This window comes from Limanda limanda, chromosome 16, assembly GCF_963576545.1.
Source record: "Limanda limanda chromosome 16, fLimLim1.1, whole genome shotgun sequence".
NCBI classification, from domain to species: domain Eukaryota; kingdom Metazoa; phylum Chordata; class Actinopteri; order Pleuronectiformes; family Pleuronectidae; genus Limanda; species Limanda limanda.
The window spans coordinates 12,204,179-12,218,923 of record NC_083651.1 but is presented as its reverse complement, the minus strand read 5'-3'; the positions used below and the strand labels follow the sequence as shown (position 1 = coordinate 12,218,923).

General features: G+C 42.4%; 1 protein-coding gene across 1 annotated transcript in view; it reads right to left on the bottom strand.

Moving 5' to 3' along the window:
• Positions 1–3,021: 3,021 nt before the first annotated feature.
• Positions 3,022–14,745, bottom strand: part of il1rapl1a (interleukin 1 receptor accessory protein-like 1a) — a 142,847-nt gene continuing 131,123 nt past the window's right edge. Inside the window, exons 7-11 of the mRNA XM_061088975.1 lie at positions 11,130–11,275; positions 9,267–9,413; positions 5,879–6,049; positions 4,978–5,022; positions 3,022–3,743 (exon numbers count right to left, since the gene is read on the bottom strand). Of these exons, the coding sequence (XP_060944958.1) occupies positions 3,022–3,743; positions 4,978–5,022; positions 5,879–6,049; positions 9,267–9,413; positions 11,130–11,275 (1,231 nt within the window). The remainder of the gene's footprint in view (positions 3,744–4,977; positions 5,023–5,878; positions 6,050–9,266; positions 9,414–11,129; positions 11,276–14,745) is intronic.

The following is a 14,745-nucleotide window of genomic DNA, read 5'->3' as shown; positions in this document are numbered from 1 at the left end:
ACCGGGGGAAAAAGGCAATTACATGGTATGCATTCGTCGCTACAAGACCCAAGACCCCCCCCCTCCAATCAGAACATTTTAAAAGGTCAAACTCCGATCACAAGCGCCATTATTACAAGCTGTCTAATTGTTGACTCCCTTCGCCCACTGAATTGACATTATGCTGCACAGCTTGTAGCCTTATGTTATTTGTTTCTCAAAAGTGAAGGAATAATTGGAGGGATGCAAACGTACATGTGGGCATAAGCGCCGTCCCTCTGTCCTCTGGGTTCAGCAGGTTTCACTGTTGGCAGAGCATGTTTCACACTGTCCCCTCAAAGGTTTGGTTTTTGGATTCAAAACTGAAATGAATTCACTTTGTAGTTGTAAAACAAAAGAAAGACAGGCCGCATCGTAGACGGCAAATAAAGATGAACCAAGCGTCTTCACTTCCTCAAACTATCCAGAAATGAAGCCAAAATATCCCCAATGCTAACGCTGCCATCTTGCGCATTCGGAACCTGAATCTGCCAAAGTAGTGTTGGGGAGGCAATGAGATACGGAAACACAAAACCCTTAACCAATCATGAGCAAAATGATTGGTATAATTCACCCTTTGTATAACATTATAAATATTTTAAACCAAATATCTTGTCCAATTGACACTTGAACATAACAGGGTTCCTGCAGGTATCAACAAGTTAGATTAAAGACTTTTTAAGACGATAATGAATGAAATTTTGGATCTATATGTCAAATAGGGCAGACATGAAGGAATATCAGAGCCACATAATTACTTACACTTCCCCATAATTAAAAGTATTGTGAAGTATAGGGAATTACCCATGAAACGGCTGTTATCTCTCAAACTTCAGGCAAAGACAGGAGGTATCCATATTATTTCCCACAGCCAAGCTCAGTGTACTGGGATATACTCTGACAGAGGTTTTCGTAAGCTATGAGCTATCAGTTCCACAGTGGTAATCTCATTTTAAAGCTGTACAATAACTACCGGTAGCTAAAATGAAAGAAACCAGTGTGTGGAAAAATGTATTTTACGTGTACTACGAATCTTTGGTTTGGCCCATGCCCCATCCACTAACATGGAGGAGGTTGATATTTATGACCTAGACTGCAGCCAGCAATCTAGATGCTTTGGATTCACTTCTGGGGATCTGTGATGTCGTCCATCATTCTATACAGTCTATGATCTGTCCATACCAACACACTGTTTTCATGGTGTTCGCTACTATTATACTCCTGTAGTTCTTGTAGAGTTGGTCACAGTTTTGTTCTGATCTTCACAAATTCAAGTCACTTTTGATCAGTTCCATCAGTTGAGTGTCACGGACATCATGAAGTCCCAGACAGTGGTGGATTCATCATTTACGTGACTGTTGATCGTGATCCGACGAGTAGCAGGTTCTACTGCCAACAAAGAGTCAAGCGTGGACACAAAAGAAAACCATCCAAAGGAAATCAATGTTTTTAATGTGCAGTGAGAAAGTAAGGGCAACTGATAATGATTGTGTTTCTATAAAGATAGACATTTCTTTCCAAGTGAAAATCGTGTTTATATATTTATATAAATATCTATATTATATATAGAATACATATCTATTTGCTATGCATACTCAAAAATCACACCTTCAAATATATTTAAAAAGTCTTTCAAAACACAAATTATTTTCTTTCCTTAAACATGAACTATCCATATGAACCAAAGTAATTATCAAGATGGGAATAATATTTTGTTTAAAAACAAACAAACATTGAAAATGCTTTACTTTTGAATCTAGAACAGTAGAGGGCATATTTTTTCATGTGGGATTCATAAACCACCTTAATCTCTGAACAAATCAGGAATCACGTTGCAAGGATACAAAACCAGCATGACACTTATACACAAATCCCCCGCTCCGTGGTCAATGAAATGCAAATCAACGTGACTTCTCAAGCAAACTCTTTTCTGTTATAAAAATAGAATTCTTTTTTAAAATAATCTACAGATTTCTTTTTAAGGTGAGGCATTTCACTATCACTCTAAAACAGCAAGGCTGTTCATCTCAGTAGAAAATATGACGTTTTAGAGAGAGATCTGCCAGTCTGTCGGTCCGTCTGATTGGAGAGGACTAGCACTGCCCCCCCCAGCCGCTCCACCTGCTCGCTCTCACAGGACAGTGAGTTTCCACCAGCTCCTCCTTCTTTTTGCATATTCTATGATTTTTTTTTTGTCGAAAGAGAGTTCCCTAGATGCACCCTCTTACAGGTGAACGAAAAGAAGTTTCAGCTCCTCGAAGCTCCTGAAATGTCCAGGCGATTCCAAAAAAGTGTTAAAAAATGTTCTCTTAAACTACACAAAGATTTAAAAACAAACAAACAAAAAAAAACACAACAGCGCAGGTACATGGACACACTGGCTTTCCAAACAAGCGCGTTGAAAGAAGAATCAAAAACAACCTAAAAAGAGATAAAACAATAGAAACTATACAACTGTTTCTAACAAGTTAAAGCAAAGTCCTACGTTAGAGAAGGCAACAAATAAACATGATTGAATGAAACAAACAAAAAAAAGAACAAAACAGGAAAACACTGATGCTACAAATAAATTGAAATATATGTACAAGACCCTGTTTTCCTTGTGTTTGTATGTATGCACATATTTGAGTGTTTGTATGCGTGTGTGTGTGTGTGTGCACAATTGCCATAGAGTGTTGGTTCTTTAATGTGGAGTTCTTGCGAGTCCGTCTCTCACTAGGAGAAGAAACAGTGTCTTCGTTACACCTCCTGTAGTTTCACATAGAAAACATCTCCTGTAACACAGGTGCTGTCCCCTTGGAAAAAACAAAAACAAAAAAAACAACAGAGCAGCAGGGTCCAAAAACCTGCTGTGACTCCATTACTCGCCGCCAGTTAACAACAAATGCATCCCGAACGCTTTTCACCAAAAATCGTGAGCATGAACCGTGTCCCTCCCGACTGAGCCCAGCCACGTCCGACCCTGATCGATCCCCCTCCAGCCGACGCAGAGCCCGTCCATCACTACCAGATGACGCTGGAGATGCTGGTTTCCCGGGGCAGCAGAGGGAGCATGGCGTTGTTGGCGTGCGCCTCCTCCAGGCTCAGCTCTCGGCTCTTCCCGGGCGGCCTCTGTCCGTTCAGCAGTGTCAGTGGGATGTTGCAGTAGGTGTGCTGGTTCCCCAGGGAAGAGAGAGGCGGCAGGGTCCCTCCGGGGGGCAGGTCGTACTCGTAGCTGCGGTAGTAGTGTTTCTGCCTCATGGTGGTGTGGTAGGTGTTGTGGAAGGTGGAACGCAGCTCCGGGTGGGCGGTGGCCATGGCGGTGGACGTGGCTGCTGCCATGGAGATGGCGGAGACGGTCTGCAGCTCTCCGAAGGGGCCCTGCTCGCTGACGTCCAGCGCCGGCTCGTGGCTGAGCATTGGCACCGTGCGCCTGAACGGCATCTCGTACTGCAGCTGCTTCCAGAACTTGGAGTTGAGCTTGTTGCTCTTGGGGCCGCGCCACTTGATGACGGTGAGGGTTTTGATGGTATGCTTGAGGGCCTCCACCTCCTGGTAGTTCATGATGCCGCGCAGCTCGGCGCACTCGATCAGGATGACTTTGATCTCGCCGGTCACCAGCATGTTGCGCAGCCGCGTCTCCAGCTCAAAGATGCTCCAGCCCCTCCGCACCACGTAGTTGGGTGTCATGACGATAATGAGGCGTTTGCTCTGATCCACGCAGCGTGCCACATCCTCGATGTAGGCTGCAGGAAGGAAAGAGAAATACAAAGACGTGAGAGCTGAGTGATGCTACTTTAGAGGATTTTCTGCCAAAGAATTTATTAAATGAGAACAGGACAATGACACTGAACAATGATGGATGGTCGTGAGGCAACAAACACAAAACACAAGACAATGACCCAATGTTTGCCTGGTAACGCTGTTGTACCTCCGCCAAGGAGGTTATGTTTTTAACCCCTGTCCATTTGTTTGTTTGTTTATAAGCAAGATCGCACAAAAACTACTGTATGGGAAGAAGCCAATACATTTTGGCACAGACCCGGATCAGGGGTTGGATCCCTGAATCTTTTTAAGCTTTGTTCAACGTTGTCAGATAGGATGTTTTTCAAGGATAATGCAGAAATGACTGATATTATTTCCATTCAACTTGTCAGGATGTGATATGAGTCAGAGAAGAAGCCCTGTAACATTGCCAGATAGCATGTTTTTCAACATTTTCCCATTTTTCCAAGGGAGCGATTTATGGATGTTGCGCAGATCAAAGTAACAGTTTGTATCTTGTGTTTTTGTAGGTGTGTAGGATTCTGCTCAGCCGTTGTATAGTAACAAATAGAGCAAGAAATCTGTAACTACCACAAATGTATAACTGAGATAATGTTAGTAAGTATACGTTTGTTTCTCATTAGTTTGCTTATAATGTTGCCAATAAAAGCTGTTTTAAGTTAAATTTGCTTTTTTAAATAATTTTCTCGCAATAGAAAATGTTATTTCATGATCTGCAGGGTTTTGTTGGCTTTGCTATGAGGTCTCATTGAATTTAAGGGCATTGTTGGGCCTTGGCGGAGATATAAGCTCTACTGAAGGCCATTCTAGTTTAGGTCTGGAGTTTATGGAAACAAGAAAAGGACTGTACATGTGTGTGTGTGTGTAGACATATTTAAAAGCCTGACTTTATTGAAGTAAATAATGTGTCTTTAGTAATCTAAAGCAGTGTGATGTCTCATTCTGTGTATCTGGACATTTGACTCAGTACACTGGGTGAATGGTGGACAAGCGAAGCAGCAAATGGCTACAGATGGGCGGCGATGATTGATAAAGCTTCACAGTCCATAAGTCTAGGCCGAGCTGCCGTCTACAGAAGCGAGCCTGATGCCTCAGATCGCATTAGAGCGCCACCTGCAGCGTCTCGGTGAAACTTCCCTACGAGCAGGTAAATGAGAGCAGTTGACAGGAGAGGAAGAGACTGAGGGCGGGTACCTCCAAAGAGCCGAGTGTCATCCGGGTAATGTTCATTGGTGAGACCTAAACATAAACATTTGCACATTCAGTTCACAGGCGGAACACAGCACACACACAGAAACAATACTCAACACATGCAGTCGTTAGAAAGTGGCTGCTCCTCTCGCACATCTTTTTTATTGCACATATGATTAATCATATTCCATGTTTCCCTGATTGGACATTAATCTTCAACAATTTTGCTTGGCACTGACACTGGCGGCAATTTTCTTTTGATTAAAGGAAAGAGGCAGTTCAGTCAGCAGGGCTCAGAGCCTTTGCACATTTCCTTCTGATGTTTAATTCAGTCTGGACCAACTAGGACGTGTTTGCGTTTTATCAGTTCCACATGAAGCCCAGAGTATAAACACGCAGCATCACAGCTAACTAGAGCACACTGTGTACCGCTGGCACAGACTGGCACTGCTAAGCAGAGCTAGCACGCATGAGAACATGTTCAGACAGAATTTTCACATTTGTTCAAAATATCAGCTCTTGATACACAACGTATATAGTAGACAACATATCAGGGGAACAGCTAATGAGGAATAATATGATTTTCTGATTTTATCCAGAGAGTTTTGAAGAGAATGCAAGAGAAGGGATTCTGGTTGACAGTTTTGGGTTCAATATGTCTTTTTCCCTTTCCTCTTAATTTGGAAATTTGGAGGAACCCTCTTTTAATCGTGTCTAAGTGTGTATATAGCTTGAATTTGATCTGAGAGAACAAAACACTGGAACACAAGACGGGGACAGTGAAAAACGACACTGACGACAAAAGGACACACGACAAAAACTTCAAACTACGACAGGATGTAAGAAATGTGCTGCAACACTGCAGCGACCACAGCAGATGTGCACAGACAGCCACAGCGCTTACTTCCTGTCGGGATGAGGTCTCGATCCGGGATGAAGAGTTTGTAGCCGTAGTGTTTCTCCAGGACGTCGGGGAGGATCTCCAGGGCGAAGCGCTCCTCCTCCCTGGTCTCCTGACTCCACTGGTCGGGGTCCACTTTGGTGTAGGACAGGTACGCGTCGTAGTCTTTGTTTTCTGAGAAAGGGAGAAGACAGAGAGGGAGGGGATCATGAATGAAAAGGTGGAATAAAGTCGTTGACATCCTGCACAATAAAGTGTCCCTCGAGTCCTTGTGGCACAATCACACGTGTACACATTTAATTCATCATCTCATTCTAAAACCATTCAACCAATATAATATTTAACTTTGGTTCAACTTCCACTGCAGAACCAAAATTATACATTTTCTAATTTTAAGCCCAAAATCTCATAAGCACACACAAATTTTAAACATTTAGATCATGCAGTAAGTTCATCAGAGCATCACAAAGTCACATTTTTCTTACTGAGTTTGAATAATTGAAGCATTTCAATAATCGTTACATAGACAAACATCATATATATTAAAAAGTATGCAAGTTAAGTATAGATACAAAATCTGATGACAAAAATGTGCAATTAATGCAGAATGAATAAGTGCAGAAGCATTTGAAATAACGTTGATTTTATTTACTGACTATCTTGTATAGCTGTAACATTTTCTACTCTGATTCTTTTTTCAAAAATATATTTTTTGACTGCCTTTATTGCGTGAAATGGTGAGTGAGAGCGGGAGTAACACGCAGCAGCAGCAGCTGAGTTGGAGCCGAACCCGCGGCCGCCGCCCGAGGACTGAACCCTCCACATGCGACGCGCCCACTCTACCACATGAGCCAACGGTTGCTCCATTTAGTCTGAATTGACAGTAGAGTCCATATACAGCAAGAAGAAGAGTTACTTCACTGTGTTGGTTTACTTCTCCTGCTCTTTTTCACATTAGATCGATTTTTCTTACTACTGTAGTATGACTCCATAAAAGCCCCAACTTGGTGCAGACCAGTCAACTTGATTTGCTTTCACAGGAAAAAAGTGGTGGAGTTCTAAAAGCCCAGACCAAGAACAGATATGTGGACAGCGGTGTCCATATACTTTTTGTCAAGTGGCATAGATGAGAAAGGAAAACGGATGTAGATTAAGAAACACCTCGATCATGATTCAAGCAACTCGCTCTGCCCCACCTCGAAATGATTTCCCAGGAGACGGAGAGGAAAGAACTTAAAAGGCAGAAAATAGACGACAGGAATAAAGCTCTGCTGGTGACATGATCAGTAAGTCCTACTCATTATGCTCTGTAGAAAGTGGAATGTGGGCCAGCCAAAAAAAAAGAGGAGAAGGACTTTTTCTCAAAAACTCTTTGAGGAGCGCATGCAGCTTTGAAACTCGGTGGAAAAGGCCAGGGCTGCGCTCAATAAGGATCCAAACATCAAACAACGCTTTCAAATTAGCAACCAAGCTCGCAAATTAACCACCTAGCGAAAATCAAAAACAGCTTGTATCAGTGGTCCCTGACGGTATGACTTAATAATGTGGAAGTTTGAGTCAACAAAACTGTGTGTAATAGATAATTCATGCTACTGTAGAAACAATCGAGTGATTTGAAAACGAGTTCAGTTTTTTTTTTCTCCCACAGAATTTTTGAGAAGAAAAAACAGAGAGGCTCGAAAATACAAAGCTAGAGAAGAGAGAGATACTGGGACACATGCAGACGAATCCTTTTCCTGACGTTAGAAAAGTTAACTATGTTCTGTAGCGAAAACAAAAAGTTGACCTCCAATTTCAGGCGGTTTACGATCCTGTTTGTCGCTCTGGGACGGAGCTACGAGCCCGCCGAGTCCCAGAGTACCACAGAGGGGGGGCATCATTCCATGACATATTGAGACTGATCTCTTTTTAAATGGGCAACAAATTGAAAATCTGTCTCCTCTCTTCCCTATGCAGCGGCGCACACACACACACAGACACACAAAATCACGTGCACGTCTATTCCAACAGCAATGAGAGAGAGGAAATGAGATGTTGAGATCAGAAAAAAAGACAAAAGACATCTGTATCTACCAAAGAGTGTGTTATGGATAGTGGCTTTGACAGATCACACACACGGGCATGTTTTTTTTCTTTTACTCAAGATCGAGGTTTTTCAATTCAAGAGCAGGACTTAGTTATTTCAGATTTTGCAAAGCTATCACTCAAAGTCCCTCCGCTTGCACTCGAGTATAACCTGGTAAGATTTCTTGCGCTCAAGCCTCAGCTCTTCTCGTCGCTGTCAAGCTGCTTCTGCGCAAACATGAAACGTCTGCCCTTGAATCGTCGCTTGAGATTTTTGGTGCAAAATTTCCCCAAGAATGTGAGGTGTAATGTTGTGGGCCTTGTTGTGGGTGTGTTAGCTTTATGTCTTTGAGACTTCTGGATGGGCGGTTACTTAAAGGGACTCTCACCTTTGTTGCATTTGAGAATTACAGCACATTCAAATCATCCCGCCTTCCTCCAATGCCCCACCCCCTCGTTCCCATCCCCGGTGTTTTATTTAAGAAACTTTATTTACACAAGCAGACTTACAACCTACTGCCTCCGCGCACGCACGTGAGTTTTTGTTTACCAAAGCAATGGATTCGGATTCAGAAGCACCGGTAAGTTATATACATTGCCTTGATGACGCGGGCCCGAATGCGCCACAAGAAGCAGACGGAAAACCTGCATGTCCATGCAGCAAACAGACAGGTCTGTCGGCCAATAAGGTCCTTCGGTCCGAAGAATTTTATTGGTTCAAGTTTTCACTAAATATTATGAGAGTGAAATAATTGTTTGTTTTTACTCCTGGTGGGTCTGTCTTGCATTTTAGAGTGTCATTACCTTATTAATACCAATTTAACCTTATCCAAAAAAAGTGTAAAAATGCAACAAAGGTGAGAGTCCCTTTAAACTAGGGTCATGCACGCAAAGAATCAAGTATCTTAATTGTTTTACATTATTGGAACACTGTTGCTAGCAACTATAAAAACCACATAGACATTACCCTTTTTCTTAGTTCTGTATTTTATGGGAACAGTACCATCAGCAAAACTAGAGCAACTCTATTAGTCACAGATACACCTAGCATTTTATTGGTTGGGATATTTGAGTGTGAGCGCAGGGTTTTGAGTAAGAGCATCTGAATGTGAAAATCCTGCTCTCAAACCGAAATAATAAAAATCAATTAATACAGGTGTAAACAAACAATACATATTCACTCTCATGAAAACAAACCCACAAAGGCACAGACACATTCATCAGCGCTTGCTTGTGACATCGAGTTTGAACAAGACAGACGTGACACAAAAAAGAGCGACAGAGAGACAAAGGGAGCGATTTTTTTCTGAGACGCTCTCGTCTTTACCTCCATCAATGTCCTCGCTGCCAAACTGCCTCCTGTAGCAAAGCATCAGCTCGATCTTGTAGCACTTGTAGAGGGAGATGAGGAAGATGAGAAGCAGCAGGATCGCTCCCAGCCCTCCTGCCAGCTCCACCGTGTACATGAGCTCTGCTGAGGACAGCACACACACACACACACGCATATATTCAAAAATAATTACACATATCATGGTTCCAACTCCATTCGCAATTATGTAAACACAAAACGAGGCAGCAGATTGGACTCTGTTTTGTGCGTTTTGTTGTTTACTGTTAAACTGAAAGAACAAGGCGGTTACAGGACACATGTGCATCGGCCCGGAGGTTGGACAGTCGTCAGTGTTTTCAGCGCTCGGCTCAAAGCTGAGCTGCATCAATCTTCACTGGGAAGAGACACAATGCTCATAATGAGTTTGGGAAAAAAGAGAGAGCACAGTGCACGGAGACAGAGAGGAAAAAAAAGAAGAGATTATGAGGAATTGGATTCATTTCTTTGGCGCAGCGCAGCAGTGACACAGCCCTGCACTTTGGCTGCCGTCCATAGTGGGACTTGTGACAATTTTGGACATGGATGGAGGCATTTTCAAAACAAGAGGCTTCAGTTTATTCATCTCACTTACTCCCCTCTCCATCAAAACTCTCGCTCTGGCATTTCCTTCCTCCTCTTTTATTTCTCTCTGCCTTTCCATTCATTTCTCTTCTCTATTATCTTCTCTGCATCTACCTAGAGACCCAGGCTGGGGAAGGATGAGTTATAGTGTGTATTAAAGCAGCGTTTACCTGGCTGGCTCAGCTAGAACAGGTTTACATTTTATCACTGTCACACTACGAGCTGGAGAACCGCATGGCCACCATAGCAACCGCAGTGTAGTTTATAGAGTATGTGCACCAAGCACAGATACATATCTTTACTAGAAATATATATAGATATTTCTTATTAAATTAAATTAAATTCATAAACTAAGTTCAAATGAAATAAATTGTAATTTTCTTTCCCACACAAGTAGCGTCACTCGCTTCAAAGAATGAGGTTATTGAAATCCGATTTTTGTAACTGAATAAAACAATTTAAGGCTTTATTTTATCCCTGTTTATGTTAATTTAGGACTAAATAAAAGAATAAATAATAACTGGGTTATATACTGAATTTCATTTACCTTGTAATGTGTGAAGGGAGATATCTGAAGTCCTAATTCTGTTAGAAAATATTCTAATACATGAAGTGGTTGTGGTGTGTGTGTACACCTGACAGCCATAAACCTACAATAATTGTATATTATAATAAATATATATATAAATATAAATAAATATTTCTGTCCATAACGAGCTGTATACAACAAAACTTATCTCATTTCTGCTCTGCTTTGGTCTCAACCTATGCCATTTGGTAACTTTATTTTGACAGTGACAAAATAGACATATTCATAGTTCTAAAAATACTGATGAGATCAGATTCAACCTTTGACACATGTTGTGAATTAGTATGAAACTTTGCCCAACGTTGCTTAATCTGATGGAGTTTTGGGGATGTGTGCAAAAAATGATGTACAATACATCTAGAATATTGGTAATTGAGATAATGGTGTGGTCAGACATTTTAATGTTTCAATCCTTATAAAGCTTTAATAAAGAGTAGGAACATTATGACTTTACTTAATTTAACTGATATTAGTTGTGGGGTTGTGAATAAGTTAATAATAAAACTTTAATGTGAGAAATAATTCAGAGGCCGTTTGCTTTACGTTGCATTAACGTTGCGGTCAGAGAGTCAGGACTTTTTTCAAATTTAAAGCCACTCATGATTAAATAAAGGCAAAAAGCGCCGTGGGAAACGTTGGAGAGCTCCTACCTCTCCTGAAGAGCTGGATAGTTGCTTGGCGACGGCCGTTTCCATTTTCCACATAACAGGAATAATTTCCCAGGTCCTCCTCCTCCAAAGAGTCAATGGTCAAGGAAATGGCAACTTCCTGTTCTCCCAGATGCTCCTTGATCAACCTGCAAGAAAGAAAAACAGAACTTAGAGAACAATGCCTCTGCAGCAACATAACAGTGCCGCAGCTTGTTAAATCAAGTCAATTTGTCCTGTGGTGGCAGCAGCATGTGTGTGATGGGGCCTCAGGAGTCACAATCCTGCAACGGACTATCACAAAACCCATTAAGTCACTTTTCAAAATGACAAATATGATAAAAAATTACCCACGAGCAGTGCCCCTCTGTACAACAAAGGTATCTTGATAAAGCCCCTTTTGTATTAGTGTAATTACCTCACTGTATGTTAATTTCTTTCTCTGCACACAAAACATATGAAAAATAAAAATCAATAAGGACTATTCCACGGCGCGCGCGTGTGTGTGTGCAGGGAGGGGATCAAATAATGGCAATGAGAGAAATCTTTTTATAGCGGCTGCCATGGAAACGGAGAGAAAGTAATATTCCATAAAGTAAATGAGTGTCCCCCGCTGGGCTGCTTGAGCCTGATGGAGGAGGAAATGGGGAGATAATGCTCTCTCGTACCTTAGACACACTATTTAGCCCACTTTTACAGCACCCTCAGCACAACTGACACTTAGGAGGAAACATGGTGCAAATTAGAAAGAGATCACCTCTGTTTGTTTGCATGTGTGCACGTACGCAGTGTGTGTATTTACAGTATGTAATAAAAAGGGGCGATGTGATGAAAAGAAGAGTGGAATGAAAAAGAAGGAAAGAGTGTCGGGGTATGATGACTCCTAAGCATCGCTCTACTCTCTTGTCTTCAAGCAGATAAACTGCACATAAGGACATATCGGTAATTGAAAGTGTATCGCCGGCTTTGCATAAGAGAGGCTGAGGCGTTCAGAGCTGCTGCCGATGATGATGATGATATTTGTAGTTTGAGTATTGTTGTGCAATGAGTTGGGGGCTGGGCCGCTGTGAGAAAGAGGCATGGGAATAATTCATGTCTCTCCGGGGAGTGGTGGGTACTTTGAAGCTTCTCTGTTTCACATTATCGCACTATATGAGCTGGCAGAGCTCGTTGCCATACAACCCAATATAGATAACTACCACCGCTGCACAACCTGAGCCTCACGTGGGAAATGATGAAGATCTAGGTGGATCACAAGGTGCAGGCGAAACACACCTACCTACTGTCTGTCTGTGGAACACATATCTTGTTAACCATTATCTTATGGCGTGTATATTGTTACTAGCACGAGGAAGTGCTGTGTCAAATTTGTACACGCTCAATGGGGGGGTCTTCTTCTACGTCCTCAGATTAACTTCTGCAACTGGGCCAATTCGTGAGTCAAAACCGCAGCTAGATCATTTTGATAATTTCATTTTTCTTTCACCATATCCGACTGATGCTGATCTCCGTCAAGGCAACAACACTCTTACAATAACTTCTACAAAATAAAAGCTCAAAGTTTTTATATTGGAAAGTTGTGAGCTCGAGTCTGAAGAATGTGTTGATGGTTTAACTGACTCTGACACAACATATGAAAAACAAACAGCAGTTCAGTGAATCACTCAAACTTACAAAAATGGTAATGAGGCAAATTCAGTGTCATTTTAGGAGAAACCTTCACTATAAAATCTTAATTGCAGATAAAGCAGTCAGGATGGACACAAAGTCCAGGACAGAAATACTCAAAGGTGACAGTATGTTGTCGGATTTGTTTTAAGAAGGGACTCACTGATGACAAGGAATAATTCTGAAGTAGCTCCAGAGCATTAACACAGGAAAAGAACATTCCATTCCACACAGGCAGGTTCCCAACAGGCATGGCAGTAGCAGATACGGATGAGAAGTGAAAGACATGCACACACGCAGCTGAGCCTGAACCAGACAGTGACCATCAGCTGCAGTGTTCGTGCCCGTGTGAATCCAACCGACTAAATGTCAGATTTGTAGAACTGCGTGTAGATCTTTGTAAAACTCTGTAAGAGCCTCCACTTCTCTTTTGGGTGATTGGGTTTATTGATACAGAGTTAGCAGAATGAATTAATCGTGAACTCTCTCTCAAACTGCACTCTGCTCCAGGCACTGTTTTTGCCTTTCAATATATTCTCTCCCTTCCTCATTAGCAGAATCTCTGTGTTTGCTAATTTCGTGATCAATTCTCACGTTATCCGTTATTTTTTATGCATTCACCTCGACGGGCACCTGCAAAACACCGACTGAAACGGGTCAACAATGCATCGATCACGCCCTTTATTATGCTGGGCCAGATTTCTTCTGCTAATTTATTCATCTCTGCGTGCTATGCTAATCTCCATTCATCCGTGCTATGCTAGCAAAAATAGCCCTGTCCCGTTGGCGCAAATGAGAATTTATGGCCTTGGGGTTGTACCACAGAAATGAACTCCTGCAAATCAATATGCTCCAAGTTGGGTAAAGATATGCCTGCAGAAACTCTGAGCCCGATGCATGAGTGCTGTTCTCTAAACTCAGGTTTAGTAATACGTTAGTAATACAGTTAAAACTGTGTGGGTGCCAGCCTGAGGAGGAGAGGCAACCCTCAGAAACTGTTACGGTCCACTCTGACTCGTAACAGGGAGGCTTGGCTGCAGGTTAAGCACAGATTTGTTCTTGTTTAGTTTCTCCTTCCCTCCATTTTTGTTCCTTTCGGCCTCTCCAAACCTCTGGCTGCCTTTACGGAGGTAAAACCGAGGCTCTGACTGGACCTAAAGAAGCTGGAGTAGCAGCATCAGCAACAGAGATAGGATGATCAAATACATTATTGACCCGCTGCATGAAATATTGGTATGAATTATTGAAAAGAAAACCCCCCCTCAGCCAGTGTGTGGGGCGGGGGTGCTCCTGGTGAGAGAGAGAGGAGCAGCAGCCGTGGTTAAAATGAATTTGTTGCTGTTGCTTGTTCATATCAGCTCACAAGCAAATTCACTTTCACAGATGTATCTTCTTTACTTTCCTCCTCTGACTCCTTCCATATTTGTTTCTCTTCCTAGCTTCTTTCCTGTCAGCCTCATCCTCCCTCTCTCTCTCTGTCTCTCTCTCCTCCCCCGCTCCCTCCCCTCTGCCTCGGCTCCCCGTGAACCATCTGCATGCCGCTATAGGTGAGTGCAGCGAGGGGAGATAGTGATAGTGGCGGCGGTGTGAAAAATGGCGGTTGTTAACCATCTGACAGGGCTGTCTCCCCAGAGCTGCAGCCTCTCCAAACAGCCCTAATGGGAAACATGCACATGGGCCAGGGAATGGACTTGTTTAAATGTGTTACACCACTCACAGGGAGAGACATGGAGATGGGCTTGTTTTAAATGTTCCCGAGGCCTGAGAGTGAGGCTCGGTGAGAAGACTTTTACATCACTTCGCTGTAAAATCAGACAGTAAGAGAGGTCAGGGCGAAATTGATTTTTCAAATAACGTGTTTGACATTTAGCACATTCATCTGCGGTGGAAAATGTCAGGGCAGATATACATTTGTGCGAACAGACAGCAGGGCATGGACTCGCTTTTGGTA